General features: G+C 41.4%; 2 protein-coding genes across 4 annotated transcripts; both read left to right on the forward strand.

Moving 5' to 3' along the window:
* Nucleotides 1-10,274, forward strand: LOC110515334 (vitellogenin-like). 2 transcript variants are annotated; one of them, XM_090233443.1, is made up of 34 exons: nt 1-55; nt 221-241; nt 383-534; nt 626-877; nt 969-1,130; nt 1,221-1,369; nt 1,461-1,611; nt 1,719-1,876; nt 1,940-2,105; nt 3,742-3,867; nt 4,116-4,334; nt 4,429-4,646; nt 4,741-4,838; nt 4,948-5,072; nt 5,166-5,267; nt 5,378-5,497; nt 5,593-5,779; nt 5,876-5,969; nt 6,054-6,239; nt 6,361-6,520; nt 6,640-6,853; nt 6,938-7,233; nt 7,377-7,436; nt 7,539-7,613; nt 7,724-7,930; nt 8,071-8,222; nt 8,314-8,461; nt 8,561-8,687; nt 8,787-8,970; nt 9,067-9,161; nt 9,292-9,386; nt 9,520-9,685; nt 9,770-9,931; nt 10,040-10,274. In XM_090233443.1, exons 1-34 carry the CDS (start codon nt 16-18, stop codon nt 10,150-10,152), a joined length of 4,980 nt encoding a protein of 1,659 aa, XP_090089569.1. In that variant the 5' UTR covers nt 1-15; the 3' UTR covers nt 10,153-10,274. The 2 variants fall into 2 exon arrangements, with proteins under 2 accessions (XP_090089569.1, XP_090089570.1); XM_090233444.1 differs by having other exon boundaries at nt 6,941-7,233.
* Nucleotides 10,275-15,223: 4,949 nt separating this feature from the next.
* Nucleotides 15,224-25,551, forward strand: LOC110521008 (vitellogenin-like). 2 transcript variants are annotated; one of them, XM_036969190.2, is made up of 34 exons: nt 15,224-15,300; nt 15,466-15,486; nt 15,628-15,779; nt 15,871-16,122; nt 16,214-16,375; nt 16,466-16,614; nt 16,706-16,856; nt 16,964-17,121; nt 17,185-17,350; nt 19,014-19,139; nt 19,388-19,606; nt 19,701-19,918; nt 20,013-20,110; nt 20,220-20,344; nt 20,438-20,539; nt 20,650-20,769; nt 20,865-21,051; nt 21,145-21,238; nt 21,322-21,507; nt 21,629-21,788; nt 21,908-22,121; nt 22,206-22,486; nt 22,643-22,702; nt 22,805-22,879; nt 22,990-23,196; nt 23,337-23,488; nt 23,586-23,733; nt 23,833-23,959; nt 24,059-24,242; nt 24,339-24,433; nt 24,564-24,658; nt 24,791-24,956; nt 25,041-25,202; nt 25,311-25,551. In XM_036969190.2, exons 1-34 carry the CDS (start codon nt 15,261-15,263, stop codon nt 25,421-25,423), a joined length of 4,965 nt encoding a protein of 1,654 aa, XP_036825085.2. In that variant the 5' UTR covers nt 15,224-15,260; the 3' UTR covers nt 25,424-25,551. The 2 variants fall into 2 exon arrangements, with proteins under 2 accessions (XP_036825085.2, XP_090089571.1); XM_090233445.1 differs by having other exon boundaries at nt 22,209-22,486.
* Nucleotides 25,552-26,889: the final 1,338 nt, after the last annotated feature.

A 26,889-nucleotide genomic window follows, 5' to 3' on the forward strand; every position in this document is an offset into this window, starting at 1 on the left:
CACATCACACTGGCCATGAGAGCAGTAGTACTTGCACTGACTCTAGCCCTTGTGGGTAAGTACAGTTTTTCTGTCTTATTCTAGTGCAGATATTATAACTAACTTCATGTAAATATAATTAAGTTATGTAAATATTGAAATGTACAATTCTGTATCTATGACATTTTTTGAAAAACATTCAGTAACATATTGTGACAATTATTTTTGTTTTATCTTGTAGCAAGTCAATCTGTTAACTTTGGTAAGTACATATTATTTTTATGGATTTTTACTTATGTTTATTAGGTAGTTTCACTTCTGCATTTTTTTCTAGTTGAATAAATTAAGGAAAACCAGTTCTCAGATCACAAGATCATCAAATATGTTTTGATTGTTATTACAGCCCCTGATTTTGCTGCCAGTAAGACCTATGTGTACAAGTATGAGGCACTGCTCCTGGGTGGTCTGCCTGAGGAGGGTCTGGCTAGAGCTGGAGTAAAAGTAATCAGCAAAGTTCTTATCAGTGCAGTTGCAGAGAATACCTACTTGCTGAAGGTATTTATTATACATGAAGTTCCCACACAAACAATATCTTAATGTGATGTCCATTACATTGACTAATACATCAATTGATATATTCTTGTAGCTTGTGAACCCTGAGATCTTTGAGTACAGTGGTGTGTGGCCCAAAGATCCTTTCGTCCCAGCTGCAAAACTCACTTCAGCCCTGGCTGCTCAGTTCTCGATTCCCATCAAGTTTGAGTATGCCAAGGGTGTTGTGGGTAAGGTATTTGCCCCCACTGCTGTCTCTGAAACAGTGCTGAATGTCCATAGAGGTATCCTGAACATTCTTCAGCTCAACATCAAGAAGACACAAAACGTCTATGAGTTGCAGGAGGTAAAACTTGTATATATGTTCATATGTAGATGCAAAACATGTTTCAGTAAGCAATGTTTGAGTTCCTCACTTATGCTCTCTTTTGTGTTAGGCTGGAGCTCAGGGAGTGTGCAAGACCCACTATGTGATCAGGGAAGATGCCAAGGCAGAGCGCATCCATTTGACCAAGAGCAAGGATCTCAATAACTGTCAGCAGAGAATCATGAAGGACTTTGGTCTGGCTTACACAGAGAAGTGTGTAGAGTGCCGGCAGGTATGAGCATAAGTATCTATTTTGGGGGTTGGAAAAACATAACCAGAAACACTTCACATGACAATACAACTCTGTGTTTTGTCTAAACAGAGAGGGGAGGCCCTGATGGGAGCTGCCACTTACAACTACCTCATGAAGCCCGCTGACAATGGTGCTCTGATCTTGGAGGCCACTGTTACTGAGCTCCATCAGTTCACACCATTCAATGAGATGTCAGGAGCTGCCCAAATGGAAGCAAAGTATGTTGACTGATTTGTGGTACAAAAGGAAAACATTTTCATTTTATTAAGCTTATAGGTTTAAAAGTTTCCCATGAACTACCTTTCACAGACAAATGTTGACTTTCGTTGAGATCAAGAAGGATCCAATTATTGTCCCCGATAATAACTATGTTCACCGTGGATCCATCCGGTATGAGTTTGCCACTGAGATTCTCCAGATGCCCATTCAGCTCCTTAAGATCAGCAACGCACGTGCTCAGGTACAGTGACTCAATGACTCTATCTATTATTTGATACAATAGCCTGACAATATGTAAAGCCAAAGATAACAAAGGTTTAATACAAGCACTTCATTATAATTGTTTAGGCTGTGAAGATCCTGAATCATCTGGTCACATACAACACGGCACCGGTCCATGAAGATGCTCCTCTTAAGTTTCTGCAGTTTATTCAGCTCCTGCGCATGGCAAGCTCTGAGACTATTAATGCCATCTGGGCTGAGTTCAAGGCCAAACCAGCTTACAGGTAAAAACAATTATTGCTCAATTGCTCAAACAAAGACCCAATGACAGAAAACCTTTTTTTCAGACACTGGATCCTGGATGCTGTCCCCTCTATCGGAAGTTCAGTGGCTGTGAGATTCATCAAGGAGAAGTTTTTGGCTGGTGACATCACTATTTTTGAGGCTGCTCAGGCTCTGGTTGCCGCTGTGCATATGGTGGCTGCTGATCTGGAGACTGTCAAGCTTGTTGAAGTAAGTAAACCTTTAAATGATGTTTAAGCATTCTTATAGATTTCCTCATTAAGATGACTAAAAATTGTAGCATGAGGTGGTCTAGTGGTTAACACCATTACCTTCAACACATCTGTGACCCAGAGCCTCGATTCAGTTTTATGTAGCAACAATTGGTGTTTTTTAAATTTAAAGTAGGGACTCAGATCTACAAAACGCTATATCATACACCACAGTTGAGGAACAATGCGAAAGTAATTCTGCTTTGAAAGTTGGTCAACTTGTAACCTCACTTTTGAGAAAATGTCCCTTGAATTTTTTCCTACACCTACTGGAGAGCTTCTGCGTTTAAACCTATTCGGCATCGTTCACACCCTCTAAAGCCCTAGCCCCACCATCTCTTTAAGGATTCACATGTGAGACCATGAGCTAAACAGAGAAGGTAAGGTAGTGTAGTAAACAACCAAAGATTTCAAGACTAAAAGTGGTGAAAGTAGTAGCCTAAAATAGGGAAAACTCCAGTTAAAAATGCACTTTATCTAGTCCTTGGCCTATATCCTAATCTGACTTTGAAAGTGTCCGGATAAAAATATTTTATAATTATTTGATAATTATGCATTATGCTTACCCAGACACTTGTCCAAAACTGATGGGTCATGTGACATAAATGATATAACCACCCCCAGCCACATGTAGCTAAGTGGATGGTTACTATTGTCTGGACATGTACACATGTTCATGAAATACAATCGATGGCCATAATCAGCAATTACAAGTGGCTTTCTGAGATACAAATAATATTACTACAGAGATCATACACGTGCCGTTAGCTAGCAAGCCAGCAAGCTAACATTTGCTAGCTAGCTAACAGTACGCTTGAACTTGCAATGAAAATGACTTTCTGACTAAATTTGAAACTTGTAATATCTGAGAATGTAGCTACACTCTTACCAGTATACATGGATGAACATTTCATGGCAGTGTGTCTTTTCTGTTTGGTTTGTAGCAAGCTACAGCTTGTTGGGCCCGTTGTTGTGTCAAGTCACTTCGGTTCACACTGATCGTGTGCAGAAAGTAGTCCATCACAACTTTTTCCCACTAATCTTTGTCGATAGCACCTAATAAATTCTGGGCAACATTTGCAGATCTCCATGGCTAGCATTATATCTTTCAAAAAAGCCACTGTAGCAAGGATTATTGACATATACCGAGCAGCTCATGTTATAGACAGAAGCGTGCTACATAGCAGACCAACACAAACTCATCTCTCGGCATGTCCAGCCCATTCATTAGCCCATTCATTATCTCAGCCAATCATGGCTAGCGGGAAGGTATTTTTCCATGGCTAAACCAACTAGGCTCCTAATTTAACAATTGTATTCATATTTACAGATGGCATACAAGTTTGTTATGAAGGCACATGACAGTTCACATGTTCCAGGAGGCATTTCTGAAAGAATAAACTGCAAATGCATCTCCTGTGAAGTAGTGATGTGCGACATACGCTTAGCTTTTTGAAGCTGGTCACATATGTGCTCGCGGCCGTCTGGTTGAGAATCCTGGACCCACTTTACTCCTTCTACACTGTCCTATCTCTTCAATATTTTGTAAGAAATTATATAAAGATGACTCAAAAAAATACCTTTTTCACCACCAGAGCCTGGCTTTCAACCACAAGATTCAGACACACCCAGTTCTACGTGAGCTCACCATGCTTGGTTATGGTACCATGGTTTCCAAATACTGTGTTGAACATCCCAACTGCCCCGCTGAACTTGTGAAGGTAAACTGGATGTATTTTCCTATAATCATTTACATTTGAGTCACTTAACAGATAGATGCTCTTACGATAGCTAGGTGAGATAGCAACATATCACAATCGTATCAAGTATATTTTCCCTCAAAAAAAGATTTATCAGCAAAATCAGTGCTATTGGGATACTCTTCAAAGAGGTAGATGTCATCTCATGTATATGATGATCTACTGATTGAGGTTATTCAAACATATCTACTGTACATGTCTTCCCACAGCCCATCCACGAACTTGCTGTTCAGGCTGTTGCTAATAGCAAATTTGAGGAACTCTCCATGGTTCTTAAAGCTCTGGGTAATGCTGGCCATCCTGCTAGCATTAAACCAATCACAAAGCTCCTGCCCGTGTTTGGAACTGCAGCTGCTGCTCTGCCCCTGAGAGTCCAGGCTGATGCAGTTTTGGCCCTGAGGAACATTGCTAAGAGGGAGCCTAGAATGGTGAGTACAGTCCCTCCATTAAATTGCAAATGACAACATCATGATTCTCATTGGCGAAGTCCATTCAAATCTCTGCATTATTGTTGTGAAATAGGTCCAGGAAGTTGCTGTGCAGTTGTTCATGGACAAGGCTCTCCACCCAGAGCTCCGCATGCTTGCCTGCATTGTTCTGTTTGAGACAAAGCCCCCAATGGGCCTGGTGATTACTTTAGCTAGCATTCTGAAAACAGAGAAAAATATGCAGGTGGCTAGCTTCACCTACTCTCACATGATGTCCCTGACCAGGAGCACCGCCCCTGACTTTGCCTCAGTGTAAGAGCACTCTTTCACCTTTACATGTCATTACATCTCTCTCAATATCTATGGAATCAGATTTAATAACATAGTTGCTATTCCTTCATTTTAGTGCTGCTGCCTGCAATGTTGCTGTCAAGATGCTCAGCAACAAATTTAGAAGATTGAGCTGCCACTTCAGTCAAGCCATCCACCTGGATGCCTATTCCAGTAAGGTCCTCCTCTTATCTTCCTTGGCTTGCAACGACTGTTCCATTAGCATCATTCACTAAACATCAACAAAGTCATTCATTAACAGTCATTTTTCCCCATCTTAAAGATCCCCTGAGGATTGGTGCTGCTGCCAGTGCTTTCTACATCAACGATGCTGCCACCCTTTTCCCCAGAACTGTCGTGGCCAAAGCTCGCACCTACTTTGCTGGAGCAGCTGCTGATGTTCTTGAGGTAAAGGCGTTTTTTCAAAGTACCTTGAAATGATAATGATTGAGAACATTTAAAACACTTTTAAACTGTCCAAGCTTAATGTTTGCCCCTTAGGTTGGAATGAGAACTGAGGGAATCCAGGAGGCTCTTCTGAAATTACCCCCAGCTCCTGAAAATGCTGACAGGATCACCAAGATGAGGCGTGTCATTAAGGCTGTAAGTATCAACGACCACTACGTTACACATTTATCTTAAATTGCTTCAATCCCTGTGGATTTTTTAAATGAAATTGATCAATCAGGTTTGCTTTACTCATCTATCCACAGCTGTCTGACTGGAGGTCCCTAGCCACAAGCAAGCCCCTAGCCTCCATATATGTGAAGTTCTTTGGACAGGAAATTGCCTTTGCCAACATCGACAAGTCCATCATCGATCAGGCACTTCAGGTACAACAGATGATATAACTTAATAGTCTCCAAAAGTATTCATAAAACATTCACAGTTGAGGGACAAAACAGCTAAACCTAATAATATCCCACAGCTTGCCAACAGTCCTTCTGCACACGCTTTGGGAAGAAATGCCTTGAAGGCACTGTTGGCTGGAGCAACTTTCCAGTATGTTAAGCCCCTGCTGGCTGCAGAGGTGCGTCGCATCTTCCCCACCGCTGTTGGTTTGCCCATGGAGCTCAGTTACTACACTGCTGCTGTCGCTAAAGCATACGTCAATGGTAACTATATCATAATAGTTCTTGCTTAGTAATTAGTAGTTCTTCGCTAGATCTCTGATCTCCCATATGAATGTGCTTTTATCTTTATGTTCTTAGTCCGTGCCACTCTGACACCTGCTCTGCCTGAAACCTTCCATGCTGCCCAGCTATTGAAAACAAACATTGAGCTACACGCCGAAGTTAGACCAAGGTAGGTATAAGACCAATATTTTCTGATGACATCATTAATACCACAAATCTTGGTAAATTTAACAAATGTCTCCTCTTCCTGTAGCATTGTCATGCATACATTTGCTGTGATGGGAGTGAACACTGCATTCATCCAGGCTGCTATTATGGCAAGAGCTAAGGTCCGCACAATTGTCCCTGCAAAATTTGCAGCACAGCTTGACATCGCTAATGGCAACTTCAAGTTTGAAGCTTTCCCTGTTTCCCCTCCTGAGCATATTGCTGCCGCACAGTAAGGGCAATCTTTTTCTTGGTCAGAAAAGAGGATGTAATAGCTGTTTAAATTAAGTTAATATTTTTTTAACACGGCTGCCGACCTACAGTTTTCTTGAGATCTATGTTCCTTCAAACAGCATTGAGACCTTTGCTGTGGCAAGAAATGTGGAGGATGTCCCAGCCGAGAGAATAACTCCCTTGATTCCTGCCCAAGGAGTAGCAAGAAGCACACAGCAGTCCAGGGATAAGTTCACATCTATGATTGCAGACTCTGCTGCCTCTTTTGCTGGAAGTTTGGTGAGTTTGTATGAAATACTTGTTCAAAACTAAATCCACATAAGCATTGCCAATCAGAAATGATTAACCACAGACCCCAGACATTTGATACATTTTGTGAATTTATATCATTTTTTCAGTCAAGATCTTCCGAGATCCTCTATTCTGATTTGCCATCCAACTTCAAGCCCATCATTAAGGCAATTGTAGTCCATCTTGAGGAGACAATCTGTGTCGAAAGGCTTGGAGTCAAAGCATGCTTTGAATTTACCTCAGAGAGTGCTGCCTTCATCAGAAACACTCTTTTCTACAACATGATTGGAAAGCATTCAGTCCTTATTTCTGTGAAACCATGTAAGCATTCATTTGGTAATAAGCCAAGTTCAGCATATACTTGCAACAATTTGTTTAGCTATTTGTAATGCATTCCATTTTTAGCAGCATCTGAACCCGCCATCGAGAGGCTGGAGTTTGAAGTGCAAGTTGGACCCAAGGCTGCAGAAAAGATTATCAAAGTCATCACCATGAACGAAGAGGAGGAAGCTCCCGAGGGAAAAACTGTACTGTTGAAGCTCAAGAAAATTCTGCTGCCTGATCTGAAGAACGGCACCAGAGCTTCCTCTAGTTCCAGCAGCTCTAGTTCCAGCAGCTCTCGCTCTAGTAGTTCCCGCTCTAGATCCAGAAAATCAGAGAGCAGCAGCTCTTCCAGCTCCTCCAGCTCTCGCATCTCCAAGGTAAGGGTACTGTTTGTCACAAAACTCTTTGAGTCAGATATTTATGGAGTTGACAAACAAGGCACAGACTTGTTGCAAACATACATAGATGTTAAAAATGTGAAGAGAATTTATTAAATGTATTGGTATTTCTACCCAAATAGCCTGACGTCCCCGACCAGCCTTACAACCCCAACGACCGCAAATTCAAAAAGAATCACAAGGTACAATATTGAGGAATTTTCATCTACGATATGGTTGACAAAAATAAATGTTTGTATAAAAGTTTTTCCGTAAATACCCTGGGTTTTGCTGTTTGTTTGCAGGACTCTCAAGCCACCTCCAATGTCATCTCCAGAAGCAAGAGCAGTGCCTCTAGCTTCCATGCCATCTACAAGCAGGTGACACTTCACCATCATAACTTGAGTCAAGATTATCATCTCTTTCATTGTGTGCCATTGGGAGAGAGCGCAGAGATGAATTAAGATTTAAAATGTGTTTCTCTTCTCAGGACAAATTCCTTGGCAATAAACTTGCCCCTATGGTGATCATCCTCTTCCGTTTAGTGAGAGCTGACCATAAGATAGAGGGATACCAGGTTACTGCTTACTTGAACAAAGCTACTTCCAGAATGCAGATCATTATGGCTGCCCTTGATGAGAACGACAACTGGAAACTGTGTGCTGATGGTGTTCTGCTCAGCAAACACAAAATCACTGTAAGATCAAATATCTCGTAAAATGGTGCTACAATATAAGTTTTCTGATCATTTTTTTAATGTTTAGCTTGTACCGTGGGTAGCAATAACAACTAATGTATACTAAAAAAATGTACACTTTATTTTGTTCTCCTAATTAGGCCAAGATTGCTTGGGGGGCAGAGTGCAAGGATTATAACACCTTTGTCACTGCTGAGACTGGTCTTGTTGGTCCAAGCCCTGCAGTTCGTCTGAGGTTGTCTTGGGACAAACTCCCCAAGGTTCCCAAGGCTGTTTGGCGCTATGTTAGGATGTACGGTTACTCATTTGTTATTTACTAGTGATAGCTGAATAATGAACAAATCAAGAACAACTTCTGATTTGTGTAACCTTTTCTCTTCTAGCGTGTCTGAATTCATCCCTGGGTACATCCCATATTACCTGGCTGACTTGGTTCCAATGCAAAAAGACAAAAATAGTGAGAAACAGATTCAATTCACTGTGGTTGCCACATCTGAAAGGACCCTGGATGTCATTCTGAAAACACCCAAGGTGAGGAACATTGTTTTTCCCACAATAGCATTTTCTGCTGTTTTATTTCTCCAGACTTCTCTTGGTTGACTGTTTCTGATTTGTGTATCTAAATCACAGATGACACTGTATAAACTGGGTGTGAACCTCCCCTGTTCTCTGCCATTTGAGTCTATGACTGATCTTTCTCCCTTTGATGACAACATTGTTAACAAAATCCACTACTTGTTTTCTGAAGTCAACGCAGGTAAGCAGAAACAATAAAAAAAACTAAAAAACAAAACAATGTCACAGTACAACGTTAAAAAAGGCAAGGAAGGTATAAATTAACACTATTGTTTTCCAGTTAAATGTAGCATGGTCAGAGACACATTGACAACATTTAACAACAAGAAGTACAAGATCAACATGCCTCTCTCCTGCTACCAAGTTTTGGCTCAGGATTGCACCACAGAGCTCAAATTCATGGTTCTGCTGAAGAAGGATCATGCATCTGAACAAAACCACATCAATGTGAAAATCTCTGACATGTGAGTATTGTTTTAGAAAACAATTGCTTTTGACACACATATATTTCTTAGTTCCATCAATAACAATGTATGAAATGTTATCTTTGACACTTCCAGCGATGTTGACCTGTACACTGAAGACCATGGTGTGATGGTGAAGGTCAATGAAATGGAAATTTCCAACGACAACCTCCCATACAAGGACCCCTCAGGTTTCTCATGCACCTTCAACCTTATTTATCAACATCACAATAACTAGAATAATCTAATGTACTGCAGTAATAAGATAATAGAAAATGGCCTCATCCATAAACTACAACATTGTTTATTTTCTTGCCTAAGGTTCTATCAAGATCGATCGGAAGGGTAAAGGCGTGTCTCTCTATGCCCCAAGCCATGGTCTCCAAGAAGTCTACTTTGATAGCAACTCATGGAAGGTGATTGGAATCTTATGTCATAATATCAATAATACTGTATCATTCAATTTATGAATAGCATATTACTTGTTTAAAAGGCTACCAAAATATAAGCTAAAGTTGTTCTAAGTTGTTGTGTGATTTTGGCACTCAGATTAAAGTTGTGGACTGGATGAAGGGACAGACCTGTGGACTCTGTGGAAAGGCTGATGGCGAAAACAGACAGGAGTACCGTACACCCAGTGGCCGCCTGACCAAGAGCTCAGTCAGCTTTGCCCATTCCTGGGTGCTTCCTTCTGATAGCTGCCGCGATGCGTCTGGTAAGTCTTAGCCTACCGCTTATGCTGCATTACAAATGTCAGTTCATTTAGTTAACATATTATTGCTGTACCTCTCTATGTCAGAATGTCTCATGAAGCTCGAGTCTGTGAAGCTGGAGAAGCAGGTGATCGTTGATGACAGGGAGTCCAAATGCTACTCTGTTGAGCCTGTGCTGCGGTGTCTGCCTGGATGCCTCCCAGTGAGGACCACCCCCATCACCATCGGTTTCCACTGCCTGCCCGTCGGTGAGTCTATAATGGACAACTGTTTTACTGAAGACACCATACTGTTCTGATGTATCCAATAAATACTGATCTGCAGTTCCTAATTTCTTACTTTCTTTCCTATTACAGATTCCAACCTGAACCGCTCTGAAGGTCTGAGCAGCATCTATGAGAAGAGTGTGGACCTGATGGAGAAGGCAGAAGCCCATGTGGCCTGTCGCTGCTCTGAGCAGTGCATGTAGTGCTGTGGTGGAGCAGATACTGTAACTTTTATAACAGAAAATATGTAATTTCACATCACTGAGATGTAACCTACAACATTATTGACCACTCAAATTGTAATAAATCCAACTGTGCATTCAAAGATGGTCTCTGATACATTCATTTGCAAAAAGAGCCCTCTAATAAGAGACATTTAATGGCAATCACTTTTCAAGGTGAATTATGAAATAAAAAAAACTATTTAAAAAAAAGACGTCAGTTCCAAAAACACCTTCAGCTTGACAGAGGAGTTATATTGTAAACACGCGCAACTTGCTATGACTGTTCAGTATACCATTTCCATTGCACTGCATCTACAACAAATACAATAGCTTAGACCAATATTGTTTTGTTGTCATCACAATCAATTGAAGGGAAAGACAGTTTGTCAATTTCATAAATCAATGTAAAGAACTATATCTCTTTTCACATTTGGTGTTGGTGTATCAGCAACATTTCACTGAATGTACATTTTAAAATTATATTTAATATTTAAGGAAAAAAAACTATATTTACTATGATAACAAATACATTACGCTGTCTGACATTCAAATGTATAAAACTACATGACTTTAACAAAAGGTAATACAATGAAAATACTTTTGACATTAAATCTGTACAAATGACATCTAAGAACAAAAACATTACCTTAAAAACCACACTAACTTGTCCCTCTGTCACTCAGCAGTCAAAATATTATGGCTCTATACAAGGTCCGATAGGAATTCAGGGAACTCAATGAGGAACGCTGTATATGGCCCAGGAGGCCTGTAAACAGTAGCTATAAAAAGTGATTGAGTAGGCTGCATAGATTTCATGACTAGAAGCTCAAAAGACGAAAACGTCATTTTTTTTGTATAAATTGAAATTTGCTATCATAAATGTTAGCAACACCTCCGCCTTTGCGGGATGCACGGGGGATATGGTCACTAGTGTAGCCAGGAGGTGAGGCCTCATTTAACACAGTAAATTCATCAGGCTTAAGCCATGTTTCAGTCAGGCCAATCACATCAAGATTATGATCAGTGATTAGTTCATTGATTATAATTAATTATAATTGCCTTTGAAGTAAGGGATCTAACATTAAGTAGCCCTATTTTGAGATGTGAGGTATCATGATCTCTTTCAATAATGACAGGAATGGAGGTGGTCTTTATCCTAGTGAGATTGCTAAGGCGAACACCGCCATGTTTAGTTTTGCCCAACCTAGGTCGAGGCACAGACACGGTCTCAATGGTGATAGCTGAGCTGACTACACTGACTGGGCTAGTGGCAGACTCCACTATGCTGGCAGGCTGGCTAACAGCCTGCTGCCTGGCCTGCACCCTATTTCATTGTAGAGCTAGAGGAGTTAGAGCCCTGTCTATGTTGGCAGATAAGATGAGAGCACCCCTCCAGCTAGGATGGAGTCCGTCACTCCTCAGCAGGTCAGGCTTGGTCCTGTTTGTGGGTGAGTCCTAGAAAGAGGGCCAATTATCTACAAATTATATATTTTGGGAGGGGCAGAAAACAGTTTTCAACCAGCGATTGAGTTGTGAGACTCTGCTGTAGAGCTCATCACTCCCCCTAACTGGGAGGGGGCCAGAGACAATTACTCGATGCCGACACATCTTTCTAGCTGATTTACACGCAGAAGCTATGTTGCGCTTGGTGATCTCTGGCTGTTTCATCCTAACATCGTTGGTGCCGACGTGGATAACAATATACTCTCTACACTCGCCAGTTTTAGCTTTAGCCAGCACCATCTTCAGATTAGCCTCAACGTCGGTAGCCCTGCCCCCTGGTAAACAGTGTATGATCGCTGGATGATTCGTTTTAAGTCTAATACTGCGGGTAATGGAGTCGCCAATGACTAGAGTTTTCAATTTGTCAGAGCTAATGAAGGGCTATATAGAGCCATAGAGATGTACGAAGGGCTATATGAATACATTTGATTTGATTTGATTTGATCAAAACACAGTCAGGGGCCTTGTCCGTCCCAAAAACACTTGGCCTTGCCCCCATGGCAATCCAACTCGATGGATTCTCCATTCACCGAGCGGACAGGACATTGGATTCAGGAAAATTGACAGGGGGAGGTGTATGCCTCTTCATCAACAGTAAATGTTGTCCTGACTCTAGCGCAATGGAAGTCTCTACCCATTGCACTCCATAGACAGCCGGCCGTTAGGGTCAGGGTTGGTCAGGGAGTCCACGGTTCCACTGGACATGGTGACGCAGGGGAATCATAGGGAGCAAATTAGTCTGTTCATTATCGATTCACCTGCGTTTCCAGTGGTGCTGGGGATTCCCTGGCTGGCTAGTCACTATCCTAAGATTTCGTGGAGACAAGGGGTTCTCCAGGGGTGGTCAGAGAAGTGTTCTGGAAGGTTTCCATCGGTGCCACGTCGGTGGAGAGTCCAGACCAGGGTTCCACGGTGCGCATCCCCCCTGAATATGCTGATTTGGCAATCGCTTTCAGTAAGAAGAGAGCGACTAAATTACCACCTCATCGACAGGGGAATTGTGCAATAAATCTCCAGGTAAACACTGCGCTTCCCAAGAGTCACGTGGTACACATTGTCCCAGGTGGAGACGTTGGCTATGGAGACATATGTCACGGAATCTCTGGGGCAGGGGTACATTCGGCCCTCCATCTCACCCATCTCACCCGTCTTTTTTTGTGAAGAAAAAGGAGGGAGGTCTCCGTCCGTGCATTGATTATAGAGGTCTAAATGCCATCACAGTGGGGTTTAGTTACCCACTACCTCTCATCGCTACGGCGGTGGAATCATTTCACGGAGCACAGTTTTTCACAAAACTGGATTTCAGGATAGTATAGTATAGTATAGTCAGTCTGGTGCGTATTCGGGATGGAGATGAGTGGAAAACAGCGTTTAGTACCACATCGGGCCACTATGAGTACCTTGTCATGCCGTTTGGGTTATAGAATGCTCCAGCCGTCTTTCAATCCTTTGTAGACAAGATTCTCAGGGACCTGCACGGGCAGGGCGTGGTTGTCTATATCAATAATATTCCGATCTATTCCACCACCCGCGCCGCGCATGTGTCTCTGGTACGCAAGGTGCTTGGTAGACTGCTGGAGCATGACCTATACGTCAAGGCTGAGAAGTGTGTGTTCTCCAAATGACCCCAGGCGTTACAGCTACAGTAAAAAAAAAGGGTTAAAGGTAGATTGAATGCCTGGTACATTCCAAAATTATTATTATTATTATAGAAGTCATTCATAATAGGGATAATAGAGATGATGCTTGGGCCAAGGCCAGGAACAGAGGCTTAGGCCCGGACTGGCAAGCTTTTAAGCAACTGAGGAATCATTGTGTTTCATTTTGGAAAACTGTCAAAATCCCTAAAGAGATCTTCTTCCTCCTGTCTGCCACAACAAATTAATTTAGACACTGGCCTCATTACAGAAAAAATGTCATCAGTGATGCATTTAATTGCCATTTTATTTCAGCGGGCTCTCTTTGAAAGAACTTCTAAGCCTATTCACAATGATATTAGGCTGAATGCTGATAGAGGAAACTTGCTGAATGATCAGAGAAATTATAGTCAAAGCTTTTCTTTTAGGTTATTTACAAAATAAGTCATGGATGCTTTGCTAGCAATAGACAACAATAAATCCACAGGGGGTATCCACTTGGATCCCGCGCTGCTTAAGTGTGCAGTGCCCATCATTGTTGGCTCAATAACCTAAAATGTTTTATTAAACATTATCAAGAAAGACAGTATTCCAAAAGTATGGAAATCAGCTCTTGTGCTACCACTCCATAGGGGCGGGGATAGTAGTGATCTTAATAATTATCTCCCCTTTTCAAGGCTTCCTTGTCTAGCTAAGATTCTAGAATTCTTGGCAAATGTACAACTTTGCTCCTTTTTTTCCAGATATATGTATTTTGAATGTAAACCAATCAGAGTTTAGGACAGGGCATAACACTATTAAAGTATCCCCACTCCGCTATGCAATCTGGTTTCAGAGCTGGTCATGGGTGCACCTCAGGCACGCTCAAGATCCTAAACGATATCATAACCGCCATCGATAAGAGACATTACTGTGCAGCCGTATTCATCGACCTGGCTAAGGCTTTCGACTCTGTCAATCACAACATTCTTATTAGCAGACTCAACAGCCTTGGTTTCTCAAATGATTGCCTTGCTTGGTTCACCAACTACTTCTCTGATAGAGTTCAGTGTGTCAAATCGGAGGGCTTGTTGTCCGGACCTCTGGCAGTCTCTATGGGGGTGCCACAGGGTTCAATTCTAGGGCCGACTCTCTTCTCTGTATACATCAATGATGTCGGTCTTGCTGCTGGTGATTCTTTGATCCACCTCTACACAGACGACACCATTCTGTATACCTTTGGCCCTTCTTTGGACACTGTGTTAACTAACCTCCAGACGAGCTTCAATTCCATACAACTCTCCTTCCGTGGCCTCCAACTGCTCTTAAATGCAAGTTAAACCAAATGCATGCTTTTCAACCGATCTCTGCCTGCACAGCATCACTTCTCTGGAAGGTTCTGACTTGGAATATGTGGACAATTACAAATACCTAGGCGTCTGGTTAGACTGTAAACTCTCCTTCCAGACTCACATTAAACATCTCCAATCCAAAATGAAATCTAGAATCGGCTTCCTATTTCGCAACAAAGCATCCTTCACTCATGCTGCCAAACACACCCACGTAAAACTGACCATCCTACCGATCCTCAACTTCGGCGATGTTATTTACAAAATAGCCTCCAACACTCTACTCAACAAATTGGATGCAGTCTATCAGATACATAGAGAAAAATAACTAATGTAATATTTAAAGAAAAATGAAGTTTGTAGTAAAGAACTGACTTAGATGGACTTAGATGGACATTGATCTGTGAAGGGCTAAATGGCAGTGGGGCAGTTTAACCTAACCTGTATGTGGCCACCTCAGAACTAGTGATAACCAACTCAACAGGCTTTATTATTAGCACATACTGATCTCAACTTATGTAACATTAGTTAATTATATATTTTGTTACGATTGTTTTTGTCGATAGAGCATTTCTTTAAAAGGCGGACTGGGACTGTTGTTCCTCACATCACACTGGCCATGAGAGCAGTAGTACTTGCACTGACTCTAGCCCTTGTGGGTAAGTACAGTTTTTCTGTCTTATTCTAGTGCAGATATTATAACTAACTTCATGTAAATATAATTAAGTTATGTAAATATTGAAATGTACAATTCTGTATCTATGACATTTTTTGAAAAACATTCAGTAACATATTGTGACAATTATTTTTGTTTTATCTTGTAGCGAGTCAATCTGTTAACTTTGGTAAGTACATATTATTTGTATGGATTTTTACTTATGTTTATTAGGTAGTTTCACTTCTGCATTTTTTTCTAGTTGAATAAATTAAGTAAAACCAGTTCTCAGATCAGTTGATCATCAAATATGTTTTGATTGTTATTACAGCCCCTGATTTTGCTGCCAGTAAGACCTATGTGTACAAGTATGAGGCACTGCTCCTGGGTGGTCTGCCTGAGGAGGGTCTGGCTAGAGCTGGAGTAAAAGTAATCAGCAAAGTTCTTATCAGTGCAGTTGCAGAGAATACCTACTTGCTGAAGGTATTTAATATACACGAAGTTCCCACACAAACAATATCTTAATGTGATGTCCATTACATTGACTAATACATCAATTGATATCTTCTTGTAGCTTGTGAACCCTGAGATCTTTGAGTACAGTGGTGTGTGGCCCAAAGATCCTTTCGTCCCAGCTGCAAAACTCACTTCAGCCCTGGCTGCTCAGTTCTCGATTCCCATCAAGTTTGAGTATGCCAAGGGTGTTGTGGGTAAGGTATTTGCCCCCACTGCTGTCTCTGAAACAGTGCTGAATGTCCATAGAGGTATCCTGAACATTCTTCAGCTCAACATCAAGAAGACACAAAACGTCTATGAGTTGCAGGAGGTAAAACTTGTATATATGTTCATATGTAGATGCAAAACATGTTTCAGTAAGCAATGTTTGAGTTCCTCACTTATGCTCTCTTTTGTGTTAGGCTGGAGCTCAGGGAGTGTGCAAGACCCACTATGTGATCAGGGAAGATGCCAAGGCAGAGCGCATCCATTTGACCAAGAGCAAGGATCTCAATAACTGTCAGCAGAGAATCATGAAGGACTTTGGTCTGGCTTACACAGAGAAGTGTGTAGAGTGCCGGCAGGTATGAGCATAAGTATCTATTTTGGGGGTTGGAAAAACATAACCAGAAACACTTCACATGACAATACAACTCTGTGTTTTGTCTAAACAGAGAGGGGAGGCCCTGATGGGAGCTGCCACTTACAACTACCTCATGAAGCCCGCTGACAATGGTGCTCTGATCTTGGTGGCCACTGTTACTGAGCTCCATCAGTTCACACCATTCAATGAGATGTCAGGAGCTGCCCAAATGGAAGCAAAGTATGTTGACTGATTTGTGGTACAAAAGGAAAACATTTTCATTTTATTAAGCTTATAGGTTTAAAAGTTTCCCATGAACTACCTTTCACAGACAAATGTTGACTTTCGTTGAGATCAAGAAGGATCCAATTATTGTCCCCGATAATAACTATGTTCACCGTGGATCCATCCGGTATGAGTTTGCCACTGAGATTCTCCAGATGCCCATTCAGCTCCTTAAGATCAGCAACGCACGTGCTCAGGTACAGTGACTCAATGACTCTATCTATTATTTGATACAATAGCCTGACAATATGTAAAGCCAAAGATAACAAAGGTTTAATACAAGCACTTCATTATAATTGTTTAGGCTGTGAAGATCCTGAATCATCTGGTCACATACAACACGGCACCGGTCCATGAAGATGCTCCTCTTAAGTTTCTGAAGTTTATTCAGCTCCTGCGCATGGCAAGCTCTGAGACTATTAATGCCATCTGGGCTGAGTTCAAGGCCAAACCAGCTTACAGGTAAAAACAATTATTGCTCAATTGCCCAAACAAAGACACAATGACAGAAAACCTTTTTTTCAGACACTGGATCCTGGATGCTGTCCCCTCTATCGGAAGTTCAGTGGCTGTGAGATTCATCAAGGAGAAGTTTTTGGCTGGTGACATCACTATTTTTGAGGCTGCTCAGGCTCTGGTTGCCGCTGTGCATATGGTGGCTGCTGATCTGGAGACTGTCAAGCTTGTTGAAGTAAGTAAACCTTTAAATGATGTTTAAGCATTCTTATAGATTTCCTCATTAAGATGACTAAAAATTGTAGCATGAGGTGGTCTAGTGGTTAACACCATTACCTTCAACACATATGTGACCCAGAGCCTCGATTCAGTTTTAGGTAGCAACATTTGGTGTTTTTTAAATTTAAAGTAGGGACCCAGATCTACAAAACGGTATATCATACACCACAGTTGAGGAACAATGCGAAAGTAATTCTGCTTTGAAAGTTGGTCAACTTGTAACCTCACTTTTGAGAAAATGTCCCTTGAATTTTTTCCTACACCTACTGGAGAGCTTCTGCGTTTAAACCTATTCGGCATCGTTCACACCCTCTAAAGCCCTAGCCCCACCCATCTCGTTAAGGACTCACATGTGAGACCATGAGCTAAACAGAGTGAGTAAGGTAGTGTAGTAAACAACCAAAGATTTCAAGACTAAAAGTGGTGAAAGTAGTAGCCTAAAATAGGGAAAACTCCAGTTAAAAATGCACGTTATCTAGTCCTTGGCCTATATCCTAATCTGACTTTGAAAGTGTCCGGATAAAAATATTTTATAATTATTTGATAATTATACATTATGCTTACCCAGACACTTGTCCAAAACTGATGGGTCATGTGACATAAATGATATAACCACCCCCAGCCACATGTAGCTAAGTGGATGGTTACTATTAACTGGACATGTACACATGTTCATGAAATACAATCGATGGCCATAATCAGCAATTACAAGTGGCTTTCTGAGATACAAATAATATTACTACAGAGATCATACACGTGCCGTTAGCTAGCAAGCCAGCAAGCTAACATTTGCTTGCTAGCTAACAGTACGCTTGAACTTGCAATGAAAATGACTTTCTGACTAAATTTGAAACTTGTAATATCTGAGAATGTAGCTACACTCTTACCAGTATACATGGATGAACATTTCATGGCAGTGTGTCTTTTCTGTTTGGTTTGTAGCAAGCTACAGCTTGTTGGGCCCGTTGTTGTGTCAAGTCACTTCGGTTCACACTGATCGTGTGCAGAAAGTAGTCCATCACAACTTTTTCCCACTAATCTTTGTCGATAGCACCTAATAAATTCTGGGCAACAATGTTGTTGAGCGCAGTAGCAACACATTTGCAGATCTCCATGGCTAGCATTATATCTTTCAAAAAAGCCACTGTAGCAAGGATTATTGACATATACCGAGCAGCTCATGTTATAGACAGAAGCGTGCTACATAGCAGACCAACACAAACTCATCTCTCGGCATGTCCAGCCCATTCATTAGCCCATTCATTATCTCAGCCAATCATGGCTAGCGGGAAGGTATTTTTCCATGGCTAAACCAACTAGGCTCCTAATTTAACAATTGTATTCATATTTACAGATGGCATACAAGTTTGTTATGAAGGCACATGACAGTTCACATGTTCCAGGAGGCATTTCTGAAAGAATAAACTGCAAATGCATCTCCTGTGAAGTAGTGATGTGCGACATACGCTTAGCTTTTTGAAGCTGGTCACATATGTGCTCGCGGCCGTCTGGTTGAGAATCCTGGACCCACTTTACTCCTTCTACACTGTCCTATCTCTTCAATATTTTGTAAGAAATTATATAAAGATGACTCAAAACAATAAATTTTTCACCACCAGAGCCTGGCTTTCAACCACAAGATTCAGACACACCCAGTTCTACGTGAGCTCACCATGCTTGGTTATGGTACCATGGTTTCCAAATACTGTGTTGAACATCCCAACTGCCCCGCTGAACTTGTGAAGGTAAACTGGATGTATTTTCCTATAATCATTTACATTTGAGTCACTTAACAGATAGATGCTCTTACGATAGCTAGGTGAGATAGCAACATATCACAATCGTATCAAGTATATTTTCCCTCAAAAAAAGATTTATCAGCAAAATCAGTGCTATTGGGATACTCTTCAAAGAGGTAGATGTCATCTCATGTATATGATGATCTACTGATTGAGGTTATTCAAACATATCTACTGTACATGTCTTCCCACAGCCCATCCACGAACTTGCTGTTCGGGCTGTTGCTAATAGCAAATTTGAGGAACTCTCCATGGTTCTTAAAGCTCTGGGTAATGCTGGCCATCCTGCTAGCATTAAACCAATCACAAAGCTCCTGCCCGTGTTTGGAACTGCAGCTGCTGCTCTGCCCCTGAGAGTCCAGGCTGATGCAGTTTTGGCCCTGAGGAACATTGCTAAGAGGGAGCCTAGAATGGTGAGTACAGTCCCTCCATTAAATTGCAAATGACAACATCATGATTCTCATTGGCGAAGTCCATTCAAATCTCTGCATTATTGTTGTGAAATAGGTCCAGGAAGTTGCTGTGCAGTTGTTCATGGACAAGGCTCTCCACCCAGAGCTCCGCATGCTTGCCTGCATTGTTCTGTTTGAGACAAAGCCCCCAATGGGCCTGGTGATTACTTTAGCTAGCATTCTGAAAACAGAGAAAAATATGCAGGTGGCTAGCTTCACCTACTCTCACATGATGTCCCTGACCAGGAGCACCGCCCCTGACTTTGCCTCAGTGTAAGAGCACTCTTTCACCTTTACATGTCATTACATCTCTCTCAATATCTATGGAATCAGATTTAATAACATAGTTGCTATTCCTTCATTTTAGTGCTGCTGCCTGCAATGTTGCTGTCAAGATGCTCAGCAACAAATTTAGAAGATTGAGCTGCCACTTCAGTCAAGCCATCCACCTGGATGCCTATTCCAGTAAGGTCCTCCTCTTATCTTCCTTGGCTTGCAACGACTGTTCCATTAGCATCATTCACTAAACATCAACAAAGTCATTCATTAACAGTCATTTTTCCCCATCTTAAAGATCCCCTGAGGATTGGTGCTGCTGCCAGTGCTTTCTACATCAACGATGCTGCCACCCTTTTCCCCAGAACTGTCGTGGCCAAAGCTCGCACCTACTTTGCTGGAGCAGCTGCTGATGTTCTTGAGGTAAAGGCGTTTTTTCAAAGTACCTTGAAATGATAATGATTGAGAACATTTAAAACACTTTTAAACTGTCCAAGCTTAATGTTTGCCCCTTAGGTTGGAATGAGAACTGAGGGAATCCAGGAGGCTCTTCTGAAATTACCCCCAGCTCCTGAAAATGCTGACAGGATCACCAAGATGAGGCGTGTCATTAAGGCTGTAAGTATCAACGACCACTACGTTACACATTTATCTTAAATTGCTTCAATCCCTGTGGATTTTTTAAATGAAATTGATCAATCAGGTTTGCTTTACTCATCTATCCACAGCTGTCTGACTGGAGGTCCCTAGCCACAAGCAAGCCCCTAGCCTCCATATATGTGAAGTTCTTTGGACAGGAAATTGCCTTTGCCAACATCGACAAGTCCATCATCGATCAGGCACTTCAGGTACAACAGATGATATAACTTAATAGTCTCCAAAAGTATTCATAAAACATTCACAGTTGAGGGACAAAACAGCTAAACCTAATAATATCCCACAGCTTGCCAACAGTCCTTCTGCACACGCTTTGGGAAGAAATGCCTTGAAGGCACTGTTGGCTGGAGCAACTTTCCAGTATGTTAAGCCCCTGCTGGCTGCAGAGGTGCGTCGCATCTTCCCCACCGCTGTTGGTTTGCCCATGGAGCTCAGTTACTACACTGCTGCTGTCGCTAAAGCATACGTCAATGGTAACTATATCATAATAGTTCTTGCTTAGTAATTAGTAGTTCTTCGCTAGATCTCTGATCTCCCAAAATGTGCTTTTATCTTTATGTTCTTAGTCCGTGCCACTCTGACACCTGCTCTGCCTGAAACCTTCCATGCTGCCCAGCTATTGAAAACAAACATTGAGCTACACGCCGAAGTTAGACCAAGGTAGGTATAAGACCAATATTTTCTGATGACATCATTAATACCACAAATCTTGGTAAATTTTACAATGTCTCCTCTTCCTGTAGCATTGTCATGCATACATTTGCTGTGATGGGAGTGAACACTGCATTCATCCAGGCTGCTATTATGGCAAGAGCTAAGGTCCGCACAATTGTCCCTGCAAAATTTGCAGCACAGCTTGACATCGCTAATGGCAACTTCAAGTTTGAAGCTTTCCCTGTTTCCCCTCCTGAGCATATTGCTGCCGCACAGTAAGGGCAATCTTTTTCTTGGTCAGAAAAGAGGATGTAATAGCTGTTTAAATTAAGTTCATATTTTTTTAACACGGCTGCCGACCTACAGTTTTCTTGAGATCTATGTTCCTTCAAACAGCATTGAGACCTTTGCTGTGGCAAGAAATGTGGAGGATGTCCAAGCCGAGAGAATAACTCCCTTGATTCCTGCCCAAGGAGTAGCAAGAAGCACACAGCAGTCCAGGGATAAGTTCACATCTATGATTGCAGACTCTGCTGCCTCTTTTGCTGGAAGTTTGGTGAGTTTGTATGAAATACTTGTTCAAAACTAAATCCACATAAGCATTGCCAATCAGAAATGATTAACCACAGACCCCAGACATTTGATACATTTTGTGAATTTATATCATTTTTTCAGTCAAGATCTTCCGAGATCCTCTATTCTGATTTGCCATCCAACTTCAAGCCCATCATTAAGGCAATTGTAGTCCATCTTGAGGAGACAATCTGTGTCGAAAGGCTTGGAGTCAAAGCATGCTTTGAATTTACCTCAGAGAGTGCTGCCTTCATCAGAAACACTCTTTTCTACAACATGATTGGAAAGCATTCAGTCCTTATTTCTGTGAAACCATGTAAGCATTCATTTGGTAATAAGCCAAGTTCAGCATATACTTGCAACAATTTGTTTAGCTATTTGTAATGCATTCCATTTTTAGCAGCATCTGAACCCGCCATCGAGAGGCTGGAGTTTGAAGTGCAAGTTGGACCCAAGGCTGCAGAAAAGATTATCAAAGTCATCACCATGAACGAAGAGGAGGAAGCTCCCGAGGGAAAAACTGTACTGTTGAAGCTCAAGAAAATTCTGCTGCCTGATCTGAAGAACGGCACCAGAGCTTCCTCTAGTTCCAGCAGCTCTCGCTCTAGTAGTTCCCGCTCTAGATCCAGAAAATCAGAGAGCAGCAGCTCTTCCAGCTCCTCCAGCTCTCGCATCTCCAAGGTAAGGCTACTGTTTGTCACAAAACTCTTTGAGTCAGATATTTATGGAGTTGACAAACAAGGCACAGACTTGTTGCAAACATACATGGATTAAACATACACACATTAAAAATGTGAAGAGAATTTATTAAATGTATTGGTATTTCTACCCAAATAGCCTGACGGCCCAGACCAGCCTTACAACCCCAACGACCGCAAATTCAAAAAGAATCACAAGGTACAATATTGAGGAATTTTCATCTACGATATGGTTGACAAAAATACATGTTTGTATAAAAGTTTTTCCGTAAATACCCTGGGTTTTGCTGTTTGTTTGCAGGACTCTCAATCCACCTCCAATGTCATCTCCAGAAGCAAGAGCAGTGCCTCTAGCTTCCATGCCATCTACAAGCAGGTGACACTTCACCATCATAACTTGAGTCAAGATTATCATCTCTTTCATTGTGTGCCATTGGGAGAGAGCGCAGAGATGAATTAAGATTTAAAATGTGTTTCTCTTCTCAGGACAAATTCCTTGGCAATAAACTTGCCCCTATGGTGATCATCCTCTTCCGTTTAGTGAGAGCTGACCATAAGATAGAGGGATACCAGGTTACTGCTTACTTGAACAAAGCTACTTCCAGACTGCAGATCATTATGGCTGCCCTTGATGAGAACGACAACTGGAAACTGTGTGCTGATGGTGTTCTGCTCAGCAAACACAAAGTCACTGTAAGATCAAATATCTTGTAAAATGGTGCTACAATATAAGTTTTCTGATCATTTTTTTAATGTTTAGCTTGTACCGTGGGTAGCAATAACAACTAATGTATACTAAAAAAATGTACACTTTATTTTGTTCTCCTAATTAGGCCAAGATTGCTTGGGGGGCAGAGTGCAAGGATTATAACACCTTTATCACTGCTGAGACTGGTCTTGTTGGTCCAAGCCCTGCAGTTCGTCTGAGGTTGTCTTGGGACAAACTCCCCAAGGTTCCCAAGGCTGTTTGGCGCTATGTTAGGATGTACGGTTACTCATTTGTTATTTACTAGTGATAGCTGAATAATGTTACAGAACAAATCAAGAACAACTTCTGATTTGTGTAACCTTTTCTCTTCTAGCGTGTCTGAATTCATCCCTGGGTACATCCCATATTACCTGGCTGACTTGGTTCCAATGCAAAAAGACAAAAATAGTGAGAAACAGATTCAATTCACTGTGGTTGCCACATCTGAAAGGACCCTGGATGTCATTCTGAAAACACCCAAGGTGAGGAACATTGTTTTTCCCACAATAGCATTTTCTGCTGTTTTATTTCTCCAGACTTCTCTTGGTTGACTGTTTCTGATTTGTGTATCTAAATCACAGATGACACTGTATAAACTGGGTGTGAACCTCCCCTGTTCTCTGCCATTTGAGTCTATGACTGATCTTTCTCCCTTTGATGACAACATTGTTAACAAAATCCACTACTTGTTTTCTGAAGTCAACGCAGGTAAGCAGAAACAATAAAAAAAACTAAAAAACAAAACAATGTCACAGTACAACGTTAAAAAAGGCAAGGAAGGTATAAATTAACACTATTGTTTTCCAGTTAAATGTAGCATGGTCAGAGACACATTGACAACATTTAACAACAGGAAGTACAAGATCAACATGCCTCTCTCCTGCTACCAAGTTTTGGCTCAGGATTGCACCATAGAGCTCAAATTCATGGTTCTGCTGAAGAAGGATCACGGATCTGAACAAAACCACATCAATGTGAAAATCTCTGACATGTGAGTATTGTTTTAGAAAACAATTGCTTTTGACACAAATATATTTCTTAGTTCCATCAATAACAATGTATGAAATGTTATCTTTGACACTTCCAGTGATGTTGACCTGTACCCTGAGGACAATGATGTGATAGTGAAGGTCAATGGAATGGACATTTCCAAAGACAACCTCCCATACGAGGACCCCTCAGGTTTCTCATGCTCCTTCAACCTTATTTATCAACATCACAATAACTAGAATAATCTAATGTACTGCAGTAATAAGATAATAGAAAATGGCCTCATCCATAAACTACAACATTGTTTATTTTCTTGCCTAAGGTTCTATCAAGATCAAACAGAAGGGTGAAGGTGTGTCTCTCTATGCCCCAAGCCATGGTCTCCAAAAAGTCTACTTTGATAAGTACTCATGGAAGGTGATTGGAATCTTATGTCATGATATCAATAATACTGTATCATTAAATGTATGAATAGCGTATTACTTGTTTGAAGGGTACTAATAGATAAGCTACAGTTGTTCTAAGTTGTTGTGTGATTTTGGCACTCAGATTAAAGTTGTGGACTGGATGAAGGGACAGACCTGTGGACTCTGTGGAAAGGCTGATGGCGAACACAGACAGGAGTACCGTACACCCAGTGGCCGCCTGACCAAGAGCTCAGTCAGCTTTGCCCATTCCTGGGTGCTTCCTTCTGATAGCTGCCGTGATGCGTCTGGTAAATCTTAGCCTACCGCTTATGCTGCATTACAAATGTCAGTTCACTTAGTTAACATATTATTACTGTACCTCTCTATGTCAGAATGTCTCATGAAGCTCGAGTCTGTGAAGCTGGAGAAGCAGGTGATTGTTGATGACAGGGAGTCCAAATGCTACTCTGTTGAGCCTGTGCTGCGCTGTCTGCCTGGATGCCTCCCAGTGAGGACCACCCCCATCACCATCGGTTTCCACTGCCTGCCCGTCGGTGAGTCTATAATGGACAACTGTTTTACTGAAGACACCACACTGTTCTGATGTATCCAATAAATACTGATCTGCAGTTCCTAATTTCTTACTTTCTTTCCTATTACAGATTCCAACCTGAACCGCTCTGAAGGTCTGAGCAGCATCTATGAGAAGAGTGTGGACCTGATGGAGAAGGCAGAAGCCCATGTGGCCTGTCGCTGCTCTGAGCAGTGCATGTAGTGCTGTGGTGGAGCAGATACTGTAACTTTTATAACAGAAAATATGTAATTTCACATCACTGAGATGAAACCTACAACATTATTGACCACTCAAATTGTAATAAATCCAACTGTGCATTCAAAGATGGTCTCTGATACATTTTTCCACATTTTTCATTTGCAAAAAGAGCCCTCTAATAAGAGACATTTAATGGACATCACTTTTCATGGTGAATTATGAAATTTAAAAAAACTATTTAAAAAAAAATATGTCAGTGCCAAAAACACCTTCAGCTTGACAGAGGAGTTATATTGTAAACACATCCAACTTGCTATGACTGTTCAGTATACCATTTCCATTGCACTGCATCTACACCAAATACAATAGCTTAGACCAATATTGTTTTGTTGTCATCACAATCACTTGAAGGGAAAGACAGTTTGTCAATTTCATAAATCAATGTAAAGAACTATATCTCTTTTCACATTTGGTGTTGGTGTATCAGCAACATTTCACTGAATGTACATTTTAAAATGATATTTCATATTTAAGGAAAAAAAACTATATTTACTATGATAACAAATACATTACGCTGTCTGACATTCAAATGTATAAAACTACATGACTTTAACAAAAGGTAATACAATGAAAATACTTTTGACATGAAATCTGTACAAATGACATCTAAGAACAAAAACATTACCTTAAAAACCACACTAACTTGTCCCTCTGTCACTCAGCAGTCAAAATATTATGGCTCTATCAAAACACAGTCAGGGGCCTTGTCCGTCCCAAAAACACTTGGCCTTGCCCCCATGGCAATCCAACTCGATGGATTCTCAATTCACCGAGTGGACAGGACATTGGATTCAGGAAAAATGACAGGGGGAGGTGTATGCCTCTTCATCAACAGTAAATGTTGTCCTAACTCTAGCGCAATGGAAGTCTCTACCCATTGCGCATCCGTCTTGGAATACTTGATAGACAAATGCCAAACTTTCTACCCCCGAGAGAGTTTTCAGCTGTTATCATGATTGCTGTATGTGTTCAATCTCAGGATAAGAAAAACAGGCAGGAAACCATGCCCCCAGAGGATGCTTTCCTTGTTAGCTCCTTATGTGAGAGATGTGAGAATACAGAACTAAGACTTGTGTCATCACAAAGAGGACCTTAAAAAGTTTCAGTGAACAGGCTTTTTTACATGATCTTTATATGATTGACCTTGATTGTATTTCAGCTATCCCTGAACCTAATTTAGCTTTGATCCTTTTTGCAGATGACTTACTATTGTGAATAATCATGCTACTCTCACGACTCCTACCAAAGGTGGCTCCCCCTCCTGTTCGGGTGGCGCTCGGCGGTCGTCGTCACCGGCCTACTAGCTGCCACTGATCCCTTTTCCCCCTTTTCTGTTTATTAGTTGCACCTGTGTTTAGTTTAGGATAATTGGTTGGGCTTTATTTACCAGCCGGCCCGCCTGCTGGTTG

Source organism: Oncorhynchus mykiss, chromosome 4 (assembly GCF_057628025.1).
Source record: "Oncorhynchus mykiss isolate SJ-2025 chromosome 4, ASM5762802v1, whole genome shotgun sequence".
NCBI classification, from domain to species: domain Eukaryota; kingdom Metazoa; phylum Chordata; class Actinopteri; order Salmoniformes; family Salmonidae; genus Oncorhynchus; species Oncorhynchus mykiss.

Excerpts from the sequence above, each read along its gene's own strand:
- LOC110515334 (XM_090233443.1), top strand. The coding sequence starts at position 16 with ATGAGAGCAGTAGTACTTGCACTGACTCTAGCCCTTGTGG. Across the intron at positions 4,647-4,740 it reads GCCCCTGACTTTGCCTCAGT|TGCTGCTGCCTGCAATGTTG; the intron begins GTAAGAGCACTC and ends CCTTCATTTTAG. Across the intron at positions 5,073-5,165 it reads CAGCTGCTGATGTTCTTGAG|GTTGGAATGAGAACTGAGGG; the intron begins GTAAAGGCGTTT and ends TTTGCCCCTTAG.
- LOC110521008 (XM_036969190.2), top strand. The coding sequence starts at position 15,261 with ATGAGAGCAGTAGTACTTGCACTGACTCTAGCCCTTGTGG. Across the intron at positions 23,489-23,585 it reads GTTTGGCGCTATGTTAGGAT|CGTGTCTGAATTCATCCCTG; the intron begins GTACGGTTACTC and ends TTTCTCTTCTAG. Across the intron at positions 24,659-24,790 it reads TTGATAAGTACTCATGGAAG|ATTAAAGTTGTGGACTGGAT; the intron begins GTGATTGGAATC and ends TTTGGCACTCAG.